Genomic DNA, 15,087 nt, shown 5'->3' on the forward strand with positions numbered 1-15,087 from the left:
TTTTCTTTTTTTTTCAATGATTATATATATATATAACTTTTTATTGACAGAACCCATGCCAAGGTAATTTTTTTTTACAACATTATCCCTTGCACTCGCTTCTGTTCTGATTTTTCCCCTCCCTCCTTCCACCCCCTCCCCTAGATGGCAAGCAGTCCTATATATGTTACATATGTTGCAGTATATCCTAGATACAATGTATGTTTGCAGAACCGAACAGTTCTCTTGTTGCACAGAGAGAATTGGATTCAGAAAGTAAAAATAATCCAGGAATAAAAACAAAAATGCAAATAGTTTACATTCATTTCCCAGTGTTCTTTCTTTGGGTGTAGCTGCTTCTGTCCATCATTTATCAATTGAAACGGAGTTAGGTCTCTTTGTCAAAGAAATCCACTTCCATCAGAATACATCCTCATACAGTATCATTGTTGAGGTATATAATGATCTCCTGGTTCTGCTCATTTCACTTAGCATCAGTTCATGTAAGTCTCACCAATCCTCTCTGTATTCATCCTGCTGGTCATTTCTTACAGAATAATAATATTCCATAACATTCATATACCACAATTTACTCAGCCATTCTCCAATTGATGGGCATCTATTCAATTTCCAGTTTGCTATGATTTTTCTTGCACAATATGAAAATACAGAAACATGTTTAAAATGATTGTACATGTATAACCTACATCAGATTGCTTGCTATCTTGGGGAGGGAGAGAGAGAAAAAATTGGAACTCAAAATCATACAAAAATGGATATTGAAGATTGTATTTACATATAATTGGAAAAATAAAATACTATTGAATTTTTAAAAAGAAGAAACTCTGCTTTAGGAGACCACCACCAATGTCCCTGTGTTGTTTTTATGGCAGAACATGGGCAAATCACCCAAGATGGGCACTGATCTGCATTTTTGGAAGGAGTATCATTGTTTTATCTAGACTTTAACCCTTTCATCTCAGGTATTACCACCCTGAAGCCCTGGCCATCTTGATTGGGTAATATGTCACAGAGCTAAAGTCTAGAGGACCTTACATATGCTTCACTTTATTTCTCATTCATCTTCTCACCAGATTCCTGGCTATCCAGGAATTCTTGTCCCACTTCCCTTTTAATTCCCAGTTTTGGAACCATAAGTAAATTGATATTGCTACTACTACAGGAAAGGGGGACAGGCATAAGGTCATGAGGGCCTGCATCAAGGTGTCAGAAGAAAGGGGAGAGATAGACATATAGGAGAGATATTGCAGAGGTGAAATCGACAGGCTTTGGCAATACCTTAGATATGGGAGGTGAGGGAGAATAAAGAGGTGAGGATGATTCCTAGGTTGAGAATCTAAGGGACTATTAGGTTGTAATAGGGAAGACAGGAGGGGAGGAAAGTTTGGCAGGAGAGGAAATGAATTTTGTTTTGTACATGTTTAGTATAAAATGTCTTCTGTACATCCAGTTTGTTCCCATATATGTGTTGTCTCTCTTTATTAGAACATAAACTCCTTGAGCAAAGAGATTGCTTTTAATTCTATATTTATATCTCCAATACTTAGCACACTTTTTGGCACATGGTATGATAGTCAATCAATAAACATCTATTAAGCATCTTCTATGTGTCAGGCACTGTGTTAAGTGTTGGGTATGCAAAGTAAGGCAAAAGACAATCCTTAACTAAGAAACTCACAATCTAATTGTACTTACTAACTCTAAGTACTTAATAAATATTTTTTAAAATTCATCATTAAAGTATTGCTGTTACTAAAAATAAAAATAACAAGAGATGGAAACAATTGAAATCTTCTCAGAGCATATATATAGCCCCAGGGATGTTTTTGGACCTGAAAAGGAAGTACTTGCATGTTGAGAGGAGTTGAGAAGACATAGCCTCTTACAACATAAGAGATTTTTCCAGTTTCCACTAAAGTAGCTTGTTACTTTACTATCTTAATTTTAAAAACTTAAAAAATTCTAAGTTTTAAATGAGCTTCTTGGGAAGGAAAATTTATTATTCATATGTTCCATTTCAAAATATGACTGCTACTTCAGTGTTCATGGAAATCTTATAGCAGAAAGAAAATTCATCATCAAAATCATTAATTAGAACTGGAAGAGCCTGGGATTCCCCTCTCTGAAAAACCCAATGAATTCAGTTCCCAAACTGAGCATCTCTATGATGTTGTTACCTCTGGTAATTCATAGAGTACATGGAGTGGGGCTGGGTGTAGGGATAGAGAATCTGGAAGTAGGGATTATCTGAGAAACAGAGAAACCAAATCTGGAGGCTCTGAATTCTAGTCTGACTGGAGTCCTTAAAAGTTGGAGTGAAGAATCAAAGGAGGTCCAAATTGGGCTTAAATATCAAGATCCCATGACCCTTGGCACAAACCTATAAGCTGACAAACTTTAGTATATGTTGTGTTTTGAGAGCTCTAGTGCAACCCACTCTTGAGAATCTCCCTTGAGAAAAATTTAATATAAGGGAATAAATACATCCATATAGGGAAAAGTCACTTAGAAAAGCAGACTCCCCTGAAATGTAGTGCAATGTCACAAAGAAATCCCATTTGGTTTTCATATTTGTCAAATTGTCTACATAGTCTAGTTAGCAGTAAAAGAGCTGGTTAAGAAATACCAGTGTACTTTGGACATATTGTCATCTGTCATGACCCTGGGCACCTACCTTCTCCCTTGTGATATGTGAGGTGTTAGAAGGATTAGCACCTCTAGTGCGAGAGCTTGTTGGGCCATTTTCAGGGCTGCTCATCCACTTTTGGCATCTAGCTGATTCACCCAACTCTCACCTGTGGCTTCAAGAAGCTCTAATAGCATGTGAAACACCCACATCTTGGTAAATCTTGGCAGCTGGGCTCAACCAGATTGAAAGTAGCCAAAGCGCTCAAATCCTTCAGTGAGTTAGGGTAGCATCTGCCTCGAATTTGTGAAGACTTCCCCAGTGGAATGGACAGATGAGAACATTTTGTTCCAATGGCCACGAAGGTGACGGAAACCAATGCTGTGGAATGCTTATAGCTTGATCAGACACTGAAGCTGCCAAGGTCATGTACTGCATCTCTGACCATCATCAATCATCTTGACTTTTGTCTTGCCACTGGACTGCAATGGCACAGGACGAGAAAGTGAGGCTGACAACTTTGTGCAGCTCTGCCTCATTTAAATCCAATTCCTAGTCAAGTTAAAACATTATCCAGTTGTGCTGTCATTAGTCCTCTTAAAAAACAAAGGACAAACAATACTTCCTTTCTTTCTACTTCTTGCTTAGGGCTCAATAATCAAGTTAATATTACCAAATTAACATTGTTTCTGGAAAGGCTGTGCCAATTGACTGCCCTATGAGTGAATTCACCTCACAATCCCTGAATCTTCAGGTACTCTCTTTCCTAGATACCATTCCCATGTAATTGTTATATGTTTCTAATAGAAAGTAAATTAAGGTAAATTCCTTGAGGGCAGGGATTTTGCAGCTACCTGGCAGTCCTTAATAAATTCCTCCCTCCCTCCTTTCCTTCCTTTCCTCCCTTTCTTCCTACCTACCTCTCTTCCTTCCTTCCTTCTTTCCCTCCCTCCTTTCCTTCCTTTCTCCTTCTTTCCTTTCTTCCCTCCCTTCCCTCCTCTTTTCCTTCCTTTCTACCTGCCTCCCTCCCTTCCTTCCTTCTTTCCCTCCCTCCTTTCCTTCCTTTCTCCTTCTTTCCTTTTTTCCCTCTCTTCCCTCCCTTTTCTCCTCCTCCCTCCCTTCCCTCCTCTTTTCCTTCCTTCCTCTCTCCCTTCCCTCTTTTCCTTCCTTCCTCTTTCCTTCTTTCCTTCCTCCCTCCCTTCCTTCCCTCCCTCTCTCCCTTCCTTTCTCCTTTTTTTCTCCCTCCCTTCCCTCCCTTCCTTCCCTCCTTCCCTCTCTTCCTTCCTTCCTTTCTGTCTTCTCCCTCCTTTTATCTCCAATAGAAGAAAGTCTTAAATGACTTTTCATTCAGTGTTCTCATATTCCTCATGACCTGACCTTTCTTTGCTAGTGATACCAGAATCCTTGATTCCTGGCTATCACTTCCTCACATATTCAGTTTTTGGATCTTGTTGATTTTATCTCACAAGATCTTTTTCAGTCATCCCCTTCACTTCTCTCTTTCCATAATTTTCCCTGGTTTATCACTGCACATAGGATAAAGTCCAGACTTCTCAGTGAGATTATTCAAAGTCTTTCGCCAGTTTCCTTTGCTAACCTCAATTCCCCCTTTCTTCTTCCATTTCATCTGTGAAACCTCCCAAGGAGACATGGAAATGGTGTCTTAAAGCCATCCTGACTTCTCTGTGGAGTTAGTATTTTTCCCTCCCACATTTTCATTTCTCTTTTCTCTTTGTAATAGGGAGGGCAATATCTATTTCTCTCCAAATATATAATCGCCTCTGTCCTATGATAAAGCCTTTCCCCCCAGTAAGTTCATACCATTGACTTCTCAGGGACAGTGAGAAAATGAGGAGACCTGTGGCCAGAGGACTAGTGAGGGTCAGTGGGGCAGCATGGGCAGAAAGGTTTCATGGTCAGTGTGAACATTCTTCAGGAATGTTTCAGTTGATCTCATTTTCCCTTTAGCTTAGACTGATCTGTGGGGCAGTTTCCAGACTTGCCTCCCTTCATTTGCACATAATATCACATTGGAGACACGAGAGTTTCCATGGATTTGCCATGTTTAGTGAGAGGTATGGGGAGATTCTTTCCCTTCCTTCCATTAAATGAATGATGAGTAAGTCTTACAGCACTGAGCTCCGTGCAAAGATGCTACCCATCCATTTCCCCATTTTCCTGCCTGACCTAGCCTTGTGTCATTACTACCTCCACCCCTACCCTCACCCCAATCATGGGAGGGAACGGAGAGCAAAGTGACCTTCCCAGAGCAGGCCCTGAACTTCATTCTTCTATAAGAAATTAAGGCAGATCCCCTCACGTGTACAAAAATAGCTTCAAACACAGAAAATGTCAAAGTTCCTGTTTATTGAGCCAGAAAGAAAAGCAATAAATAAAAAAGAAGTCGATTCATGCAGTCAATCCCTAGGGCAGATCCCCTAGGCAGGATGAGACAGGGGCTGGTGGGGAGATGGAGACAGAGACAGAGAGAGACAGAGGCCCTAATCTATATCTAAACCCATAGATCCTTGCATAGATATAGAGAGAGCAAGAGAGGCACCCAGAATTACCAAGAAAGAAACAGACAGAGCTATAGAGACAGGGACAGACACAGACATATAGAAAGAGATTGAAATAGAAACAGGCAGACCAAAAGATTGAAATAGAGACACAGAGATAGACAGATTGAGAGGAAAAGAGACAGGTTGAAATAGGAAGACAGCCACAGAGAGAGGCTCCCCTCTCCCCAGAAGCACCCCCCTAGATGGGGTCCTAGGGGCCTCCAGCTGTGCTGATGACATGGAAGAGAGTGACATTATAGAGCACTTGGTGGCCATTGTTCCAGGTGTAGAGGGCACGTTCACGAGGGTTATAGTCCAGCATTGAGATGTGGGAATACTGGTTGTGGAAGGGTACGTCCGTGTACTCGTAGCTCGATGTGTTGGTGAAGTAGGCGAAGTAGACCTTGGCCCCGGCCAGATGCGAGTTGGTCACGTAGAGCACGCCACAGATCATGAAGGCCTCTCCGGCGCTGCGCTTGGGGTAGCCCGTGTCCCACGACCGCATGACTTCGAGGGTGTGAGGGTCCAGCCGGCTCACCACGATGTTGCCCGCGTTCTGGTTGGTGGTGTAGACAGCCCACAGGCCGCTCTCGTCCACCATGAGGTCCATGTCCGAGAAGCCGCCCCAGGAGTAGGGGAAGGTGTTGTTGTAGCCGGCCCCGGGCAGGCTGCGCTGGACCAGCACGGAGCGTGACCGGAAATGGTATTTCACCACCACGTTGCTCTGGTACTTGTTGTAGAAGAGGGAGCCATTGTAGACCACATGGCCGGTGCCTGCCCATGGTTGAGGCAGCAGATGCTGAATGAAGTTCTGCCCCTTCACAAAGTCACCCAAAGTGCGGAATTCAAGTACTCTCCGTCCCTTGTAGTAGCCATCCATGTACCACACCTGGAGGGGCAGCCACCGGTCAGCTGGGATATCCACTGCTCCTTCCCCTCCCCAAATCATAGTAACCCACCCCCCCAAGGTAACCCAGCAATTCCTGCCACCCTGACACTAATCATTGGGGATGGCCATCGATGACCAGGGTTTACCTGAGGGGAACAGTCATTTGGATGGGGCCACTGGTCACCACTACAGAGGCCACTGGTAACCATCAATCACTATCCACCTACAAGTCCAGTGGTTACTTAGACTCAATCAGGCTCTGGAGAAGCCAGTAGTAACTACAAGGGTCATTCTAAGAACTTGAATTTCTCTTCCTTTTTTTTCCCCCCTGAGGCATTTGGGATTAAGTAATTTGCCCAGGGTCTCACAGCCAGGAAGTGCTAAGTGTCTGAATTCACATTTGAACTCAGGTCCTCCTGACTTCGGGGCTGGTGCTCTATCCACTGCGCCACCTAGCTGCCCTCTCTCTTCCACTTAACATTCTCATTATTCTTATTTTCAACTAACCATGACTTGGCCTGGCTCATCCCCATTGCAGCATATACCTCATATCTTTAAGGAAGTCTTTACTTATTATAAACCACCTGACTCCTTGGCTTTCTGCCCATTTGTTTATTTTTTGCAAGTAAAAGCAAGAGTGATCCTTTTGGTCAGTGGGGAAATGCTATCTTTTATCATCATATCCCAATCCTTGGAAATTTTAAAGCTACGGAAAGGGGTCCATTCAACAAACAATTTTAAAGTTATGGTGTGGATAAGATCTGCTATTTAGCCCTGGGAATGTTAGGATAGACTTGACTCAGATTCTCCTCTCCAAGAGCTTAAAATCTAATGGTGGGGAGCTGAACCTTCAGACAAATACATGGATAACTATGATACAAGGGGAATGTGAAAAACTGGGGGGAAAGGAGAAATACAGGCCAAGAGAGAGAAGATGGGAATCTGAGCACTTGGTCGAATATGAGGGATAAAGGTAAGGAAAGAATCAAAGATGACTCAGAGGTTTGCAGCATGTTGGTGCCATCAACGGAGATAGATGAATTAAAAGGAGGGGAAGATGATGAGGAGAGTAGGATCATTTGCAGCTGGGGGGAGGGAACAACCAAGAAGACTTCTTACTGGAGACGGCTTGTGTGCCTGAATTTCTTTCAGCAGAGGTAAATGGTATGAGTGTGGATGTGGGTGGAAGAGTCCATTCCAGGCATGAGGGATGCTGTTAGCAAATGCAGAGAGGAGGGGGCAAGAATGGAAGACAGAGTACAGGGGAACAGAGTGAGATGAAGATGGAAGCATAGGCTGCAGCCAGATTCTGGAAAACTTTGAATGCCAGGATCAGGAATTATATTTTATTTGGTAAATAACTTGGAGGTATCAAGGATTTTTGAGCAGAGGAATGACATTCATAGCTGTGTGTTAGGAAGATTACTCAGGCTGCATGTGGTGGGTGAAAAGGGAAAGGAGATGGAAGAAAAACTGGACACAGGAAGGACAAGAATTGGAATCCATATCCTTTGATCCCAGAGCAACATGGGACTATTTTCCCCTGCACAACATTGAATCAATAGAATTCTAATTTGGTGACAGATTGAATAGGGACTCAGGTATGGGGGGAGCCCTAAAGAGTGAGAAAGATGCAAGATATATAGGTGATTTCATAACTTCAAACCTAGGTGAATATGTATGGCCACATCATTAATAGAGAATGCAAAGTTAGGGAGAAAGGAGTTTAATTTTAGATATATTGAATATATTGAATTGAAGGATGAGAAGAATATCAATATGGAGATATCCAGCAGACAGCTGGAAAAATTGGACTAGTCCTTAGGAGAGGTTAGAGATAGAGCTACAGTTTAGAAGCCATCAGAATAGAGGTAATCATTGAAACCATGGCAATGGTACCATAGCATTATAGATTTAGAGCTGGCACAGTCCAGAGTCCAGTGAATTCAGGAGTTCTTAACATTTTTTTGGTGTCATGGTAGCCAATCTGGTGGAGCCAATGAACCCCTTTTGGGAGCAGTTTTTAAATACATAAAATAAACACAAAGGATTACTGCACCAACTATGTTGAAATACCAATTTAAAAAATAATGTCATGAATCATAGATTTAGAGCTGGCACAATCCAGAATCCAGTGAATTCAGGAGTCCTTAACCTTTTTTGGAGTCATGACAGTCTGGTGGAGCCAATGAATCCCTTTTGAGAATAGTGTTTTTAAATATATCAAATAAAGGATTACATATAACACCAACTATATTGACATACTAATTTTTTAAAAATGGGCCACAGGTTGAGAAACAAAACCCAATCTTCTTGTTTTTCAGTTGAGAAAACTGAGGACCTGCCAGGCTAAATGACTAACCTGCCCCAAATCATAGCCAGTAAGTGGCAGAACTGGAGTGAGTGAGATCACTAAGGGAAAAGATGGAGAGGGAGAAGGGAAAAGGGTCCAGCCTATATTGAAGAGATGCAGTGAAGATGAGGAGAAGGAGAGGGAAGCAGAGAAATAGGAAGATAACTGAGAGATACAGAAAGTGTGATTAGAGGAAGAGAGATTACCAGGCAGAAAGGGGAGGCCAGCAGTGTCACACTCTGCAAGGAGGTCAAGGAGGAGGAGTTCACTAAGAAACACCCATGAGGTTTGGTGATTAAGAGGTGACTGATGGTGCTGGAGAGAACTGCTACACAGGAGACTGAAGAGAGACCAAATGGTTCTGAGGACTGCCTCAGAGGCACCTGAGTCAATTATAAGAGAGAACTAGGAGGGGGTGGGAGATAATAGGTGGAGGATTCTATCTTTTCCTTCAAATCAAATAAGGACTCTCCCCCCCCCCGCCCCGAGGAGGGAGACCATTTATTCCCCCTCTTTTTTAGACCAGAAAATTAATAGGATACATTTGCCACTCAGATCTGGGACTCTGCAATGCTGGGCTATGTCTCCATAGACCATCAGGGGCTTTCTAAGGCCGACTGGGTCAGGGAATGGCACTTACACGACTGTCTGCACTTGGGGCCATGGTGTCTGTCATCCAGGATCCAAAACGGGAGCCCATAGCCCTGATGGTGATGGGGTTACTGACTCCCGTGAGCTTGCCACAGCCTAGGGGAAGGAGAAGGAGGTGTGAGGAATGGAGGGATCGGGAGATTCCATCAGGGGCATATTTGGGAAGAAGGGCTGTTGTTCTGGAGATCAGAATGGACCTACAGTTGGGGGCTAGAGGCAGGGGATTGGGCCAGATCTGCAGTATGGAATTGGGGGTGGGGCACGGGGTCAGAGGTTGGGGGTCAGTACAGCCCACCCGGCTCCTGCAGCTGGGGCCCCGGCGTTTGGGGTCCAGACATACCCAGCTTCTGTGCACAGGCGTGGAGCCGGGCCTCCAGCACCAGCACGCGTTGCTGCAGCTCCTCGTAGTCAAAGGCGCCCATCTCCTCCTGGATGGCAGCTAGGCTTGCTGATAGGTTCCTCACCTCCTCCCGCAGGCGCACAATTGTCCTTGTGTCTGCTTTGTACTGCTCCAGGACGGAGCTCAGTGGTAGCAGCTCAGTCATTCTGTCTTTCAGCTCCTGTTGAGTGGATCCTGTCACCTAACCCTACACCATCCAACCTCTCCCCATAACCCAGACCTTTTGTATTCCCACCGCTCAGCGCCGACACGTAATGGGCACTTAGTGTTTATTGATTGATTGATCCAGATATACCCCCCGACCAACCTCAAGTTGAACCAGTCACGCTTGCCAGCCCAATTTGAGCCCCTGCCTTTGAGTCTGGGCTCCTACCTGGAAACTCTTGGCTGACAAGCTGCGAGCGCCATCAGCAGCCCGGAGCCTTGAGTCCAAGCTTCGCATGAGAGACTCTGTATTCCTCACGTACTGTAGGTCCCGAAATGTCCGCAACTCAAGGACTTCCATGGACTGGGAAACATTCTGGACCTGGGAGAAGGAGCAAATAGAAAGGCAGACACTCTTAGGGTAAGATCAGTGTCTCTCTTTAGTCTGTCAGACCACCAAATAATTTTTTTCAGCCACCTAACCCCCAGCCGGGTCAGATATGAGCCAAACGGATGGTGCTTCTCTTTAACTCTGACTCCTCTCCCTAGGGCTGGAACACTCCCAAGGTAGCAAGTATCTTCCCTTAACAATAACCCCTCCCTGGAGCCAGTCCATCTCTGAGATGGCCAGGGCCTCCTGCTGACCTTCCCTCCTTCTAGAATCAGGATGCCCCTGAAGCTCTTCCTCTGACCTCTTGTTGGAGCTCCAGGATACTTCTGAATGAGGCAGCGGGATGCCATGGATGGCTGGGTTCGGAATGAGGAAGCCCTGAGTTTAAGTTCAGCCTCTAATGCTTATTAACTCTGTAAACATAATTCACTCACCTCACTAAAACTCAACTTCCTCATCTATCAAATGACTACAAAGTAATATTTTTATTATTTACAGCACCTTGCAAGTGTTGGGAGTCTCAAATGGGAAAATATATGTATAATGTTTTGACAATTTTAAAGGGTGATATGGAAATCAATTATTATTTATCTGGCCACCGAACTGCTGATTTTTCTCCCCAGGAGCTCAATAAAAAAAAAAAATCAGTTGGAGCTTTGATTTGTCTCTTTTCCCAAAAAAGCATGGCTTCTTGACTACTGATGCCTCTTCCTGGAGCAAAGATGTTCTAGCTGGGAGATATTGGAATCATTGAACTTGCTCCAAGGACATCCTGGTGCTGAGAGACTCTTAGAGAATCCTTAGAAATACCATCTTCTGCTCCTGCTTACTATGGAGGGGTCATAGATACAGCAGAGGTGGCCAAGAGAGATTTGTCACCCACCCAAAGGACTCATTCTGTTGCCCAAACCCTCCCCAACCTGCTGGAGCCAGTTCAAGCCTTCTTCTCCTCCAGGTAGCCTCCCCCATTGCTCTACACTCTACCCCTTCCCCTCCTCTCAGCTCCTATAACATAAGATTAAACAACTTGTTAGTTAAATCTCATTACTTTTCAAAATAAGGAAATGTATACTGGAGAAACATTAAAACACTTGCCCAAATCATGTGGCTATTCAGAGCTAGAGTCTGGCCTTGAAGTCAAGTCTTCTGCTTCTAAAGCCAGTGCTCCTTCCTTGACAGCACACTGATCTCCTCCTGTAGGCAGAGACCTCGCTCTTGGCTCCTATGGGTCTCAAAAGGGACTCAGTCATCAAGATCACAGATCCAAAATTGGATTTATGGCAAAAGGACATATAGTCTAAGTTCAACCCCTTCAACTTACAGATGAAGAAACTGAGACTTGGACTTGAGTTGTCTGAATAGGAAATAAATATCAAAATGGGATTTGAACACAGGACAGATGCAGTGTTTTTTTCCCACTGAGTCAACAATGACAGGGTAGAGCCAGAGAACTAAGGTTTGAGGGGGTCTGGGTGAGGGTTTTTTCACACAGCTAGTAAATGTTAGTGTCTGAGGCTAGATTTGAATTCAGGTCCTCCTAATTTTAGGACCAGAGCACTACCTACCGAGCCATCTAGCTGCTCGGTATGTTTCTGTTTTGAGGGCCCTGAATACTCTCTTTGGGAATCTTCATTCTCAGTCTTAGAAAACTGAGTGAGCTTCAGTTTTTCTATCTGTAAAATCAAAAAGTCAGTTAGCTGATCTCTAAAGTTCCTTCTGTTCCTAAAGTTTTTTAAGTCTACAGAAATCTTAAAACCAGGGCCCAATGAGAGTATTGAGATTTATTAGGATTCAAGAGACTAAATATAGATTGAATAAAACTGGATTCCTTAGCCTGATAAGTAGAAGATCCATGAGAGCTTATTGAACAGTCCTTGGGGCTGGATATGTGTAGGTATTTGCGTGTTTGTGGTTGTATAGGGGAGAGACAAAGAAAGTTCTAAGAAAACATATTGGTCAAGTTGGAATCTCTTCCTTTCTGCCTCCTCCCCTTCCATGTACCTTCTCCATGAGCTGCCTCAGCTCCCTGCTTCGGCCATCACGGGAACAGCTGTTCTGCACAGGGATGACAGCTGTACACACACACTTGCCGTCCGGAGCTTGGGCTGAAGTGTAGAGCTGCCAGCCATCCTCGGGACTTTGGAACAGCGTCTGCAGAAGAAGAAGAAAACTTAGGGGATAGCGATGCCCCCTTTTGCTGCAGAGAAAAGAGAAGGAGGTAGAATAGTGAAGCTGCCAAAAGCACTGAAGGACGGGCTTCCATGATGTCTGTCTTGCCAACTGATTCTGGTCCCCATTTCTGCATGAATCTGCAAGAAGGGGGTCCCTCTTGTTCAGCTTTCTTTAGATAGATTAGCTTCTGCTGTTAAGTTCTCCACCCTTGATTATTCGTATTTTTCAAATCCTCGGCCTTTCATGCCATGAGCAGGGAAGAACCAACACTGGAGGCTGAGAAGATAGGGTTGCCTTTCCCTTTGTCCTTACTCAAGCCCAAGCCCTCAGGTTCAGAGAGATATATGTATGTGTGTGTGTGTGTGTGTGTGTGTGTGTGTGTGAGAGAGAGAGAGAGAGAGAGAGAGAGACAGACAGACAGACAGACAGACAGAGACAGATAGAAAAAAGAGAAAGTAACATTCCTAACCAGAGCTCTACATCCAGAGAGTAAAAGGAAGAGATCTAACCTGGCATTCAAAGTCTCTTATAATACAGATCTACTTTCTAGAATCATGGCCCTCAGACCATAGGCCCTCCGGTTATTACGTGGTCCCATCTGGAATTTCCTCCAGAGTCCCATTAAGTATGTGGTCCAACCCATGCCTAAATCCTGCTCATAGGTAGCTGAGAGCCTTTATTTGAACAACTCCAGTTCCCTAGAAAGAGGAATCCATTACCTCCTAAGGCCGTCCCATTCTTCTTTTAGATGCTCTCACCATTAGGAAGTTTGCCTTACTTCTTCAATGTTTCAGTTTTTACTGAACTGCTATCTTCTTTCTCTGCATCTTGAACCCAGAGCTCAGAATTCTGCCCTCTAGGGCAAAGTAACCCAAGTTTAATCCCTGTTTCATATGGTAACCCTTCAAATCCTTGTACTAGTTGTCATGTTCCTTCTTGATCTACAGGCTAAACACCTGCAGATCCTATGACTGATCCTCATCTGTCATAGGACCCAGGCCCTTTACCATCTTGTTTATCCCCTTCTCTCATCTGTCAATGTCTTCCCAAAAAGGTGGAAGCTAGAACAGGACACAGCGCTCATGTAGTTATGATCAGGAAACTGGTAGGGAGACTATTCCCTTTCAGGGCAGACATTCTATGCTTATTAAAATAGGAGACTGCTTCCTTTCAGGGCAGACATTCTATGCTTATTAAAGCATCCAAAATACATTTGACTATCAGGTCACACTCTTACCTAATATTGAGCTTTTAGTTCCCCAAAGTCCTATGCTTCTTTTGGGAAAAGACTGGTGTCTCCCAATGCCTCTTTCACCTCAGATTTTCCCAAGTGGCTTTGGAAGCCTGATATAGAACTTGTTATTAATCTGATATACTGAAAAGTGCATTGGATTTAGGACTGGCAACATCCAAATTTCACTCCTGTTTAAGATAATAGCAAAAATGTCTATAGCATTTTAGGGTTTACAAAGTGCTTTACAAATATTATCTCATTTGATACATTTGAAACAAGCCAGGGATGCTATTATTGTTCCTATTTTACAGATGAGGAAACGTGGGCTGATAGGAGTTAAATGAGTTAATTGTTCAAGGTAACATAACTAGAGTCTGAGGCTGGATTTGAATTCAGGTCTTCGTGATGCCAGGTCCAGTGGCAGCTAGGTGACTCTGGACCTGAAGTCAAGAATACCCAAATGTATTAATACTGACTGTGTTAGTTTGGGTCCATCACTTTCTGTCTGGTTCAGTTTCCTCCTCTGTAAAATGATTTTTAAAAAATCTATATCATTTCATGGGATTGGTGTGAGGATCAAAAGACATAATATATAAAGCACTTTTGCAAACACTGAAGTACTATGTTAATGTTAATGTGAATAACCCTATTCAATTTACATTCATCAGGTTTGACCCACTGGTTTAACTAGAAGATCTTCATATTAATTCTATGAACTTTTTTTTTAATGTGATAACTGTATTTCAATATATTTGGTTTCTTCTGTAACCCTCTGCATTTTATTTTATGAATTTAAATACTTTTTTCTGAGAGAGTTCCTAGGTATTAATTAGAGGTTTAAATTTTCTTTAATCTCTCTAGATCCAAATTCTATTTGTCCTTTAAGATCTAGTCCAATAACCACTTTCTTCTAGAGGTTTCCCATCAGTCACTACAGCCCACACTGACTGTCCGTTCTTTGAACTCTATAATCCTAAAGGTTCACACCCCTCATATGTCCCAGATCATGCCCAGCCTTCTGTTCATCTAATTCAACAGATATTTGTGGATGCTTGATGTGTTTGGGCTCCATGTTGAGTGGTGGGTGAGGAGGCAGATGGATCAGATATGGCCCTGCCTGGAGGGGGCCCCTCTAGTAGGAGAGAGAAAAATACCACAAGGCAGAGTGGATCAGAGTGTGAGAAAGGTGGACCTAGGGAGGAAGGGATACTGCGAGAGAGAAAAAACACAGACACCTAGCTCCAGAGAAGGGACACACATATACCCCCAAAAAAGGCAGACACAGAAATGGACATGGAGGAATACAGAGATACAGACACCCAGCTCCAGAGAATGGGGTGCACATGTACTCCCAAAAAAGGCAGACACAGATACGGACATGGAGGAATACAGAGACACACCCAGCTCCAGAGAAGGGGGTATACATGTACCCCCAGAAAGAGGCAGACACAGATGTGGACATGGAAGAATACAGAGACACACCCAGCTCCAGAGAAGGGGGTACACATGTACTCCCAAAAAAGGCAGACACAGATACGGACATGGAGGAATACAGAGACACACCCAGCTCCAGAGAAGGGGGTATACATGTACCCCCAGAAAGAGGCAGACACAGATGTGGACATGGAGGAATACAGAGACACACCCAGCTCCAGAGAAGGGGGTA

The 15,087-nt window shown here is 43.7% G+C and overlaps 1 protein-coding gene across 3 annotated transcripts in view; it reads right to left on the minus strand.

Moving 5' to 3' along the window:
* Window positions 1-4,973: 4,973 nt before the first annotated feature.
* OLFM2 (olfactomedin 2) overlaps window positions 4,974-15,087 on the minus strand; it is a 55,035-nt gene continuing 44,921 nt past the window's right edge. For all 3 annotated transcript variants that reach the window (XM_051971470.1, XM_051971471.1, XM_051971469.1), the window contains 5 exons: window positions 12,017-12,166; window positions 9,854-10,006; window positions 9,421-9,640; window positions 9,070-9,176; window positions 4,974-6,076 (listed from right to left, as the gene is read on the minus strand). In XM_051971470.1, coding sequence (XP_051827430.1) covers window positions 5,399-6,076; window positions 9,070-9,176; window positions 9,421-9,640; window positions 9,854-10,006; window positions 12,017-12,166 — 1,308 coding nt within the window. In that variant the 3' untranslated portion in view covers window positions 4,974-5,398. The remainder of the gene's footprint in view (window positions 6,077-9,069; window positions 9,177-9,420; window positions 9,641-9,853; window positions 10,007-12,016; window positions 12,167-15,087) is intronic.

This window comes from Antechinus flavipes, chromosome 1, assembly GCF_016432865.1.
Source record: "Antechinus flavipes isolate AdamAnt ecotype Samford, QLD, Australia chromosome 1, AdamAnt_v2, whole genome shotgun sequence".
Classification (NCBI taxonomy): domain Eukaryota; kingdom Metazoa; phylum Chordata; class Mammalia; order Dasyuromorphia; family Dasyuridae; genus Antechinus; species Antechinus flavipes.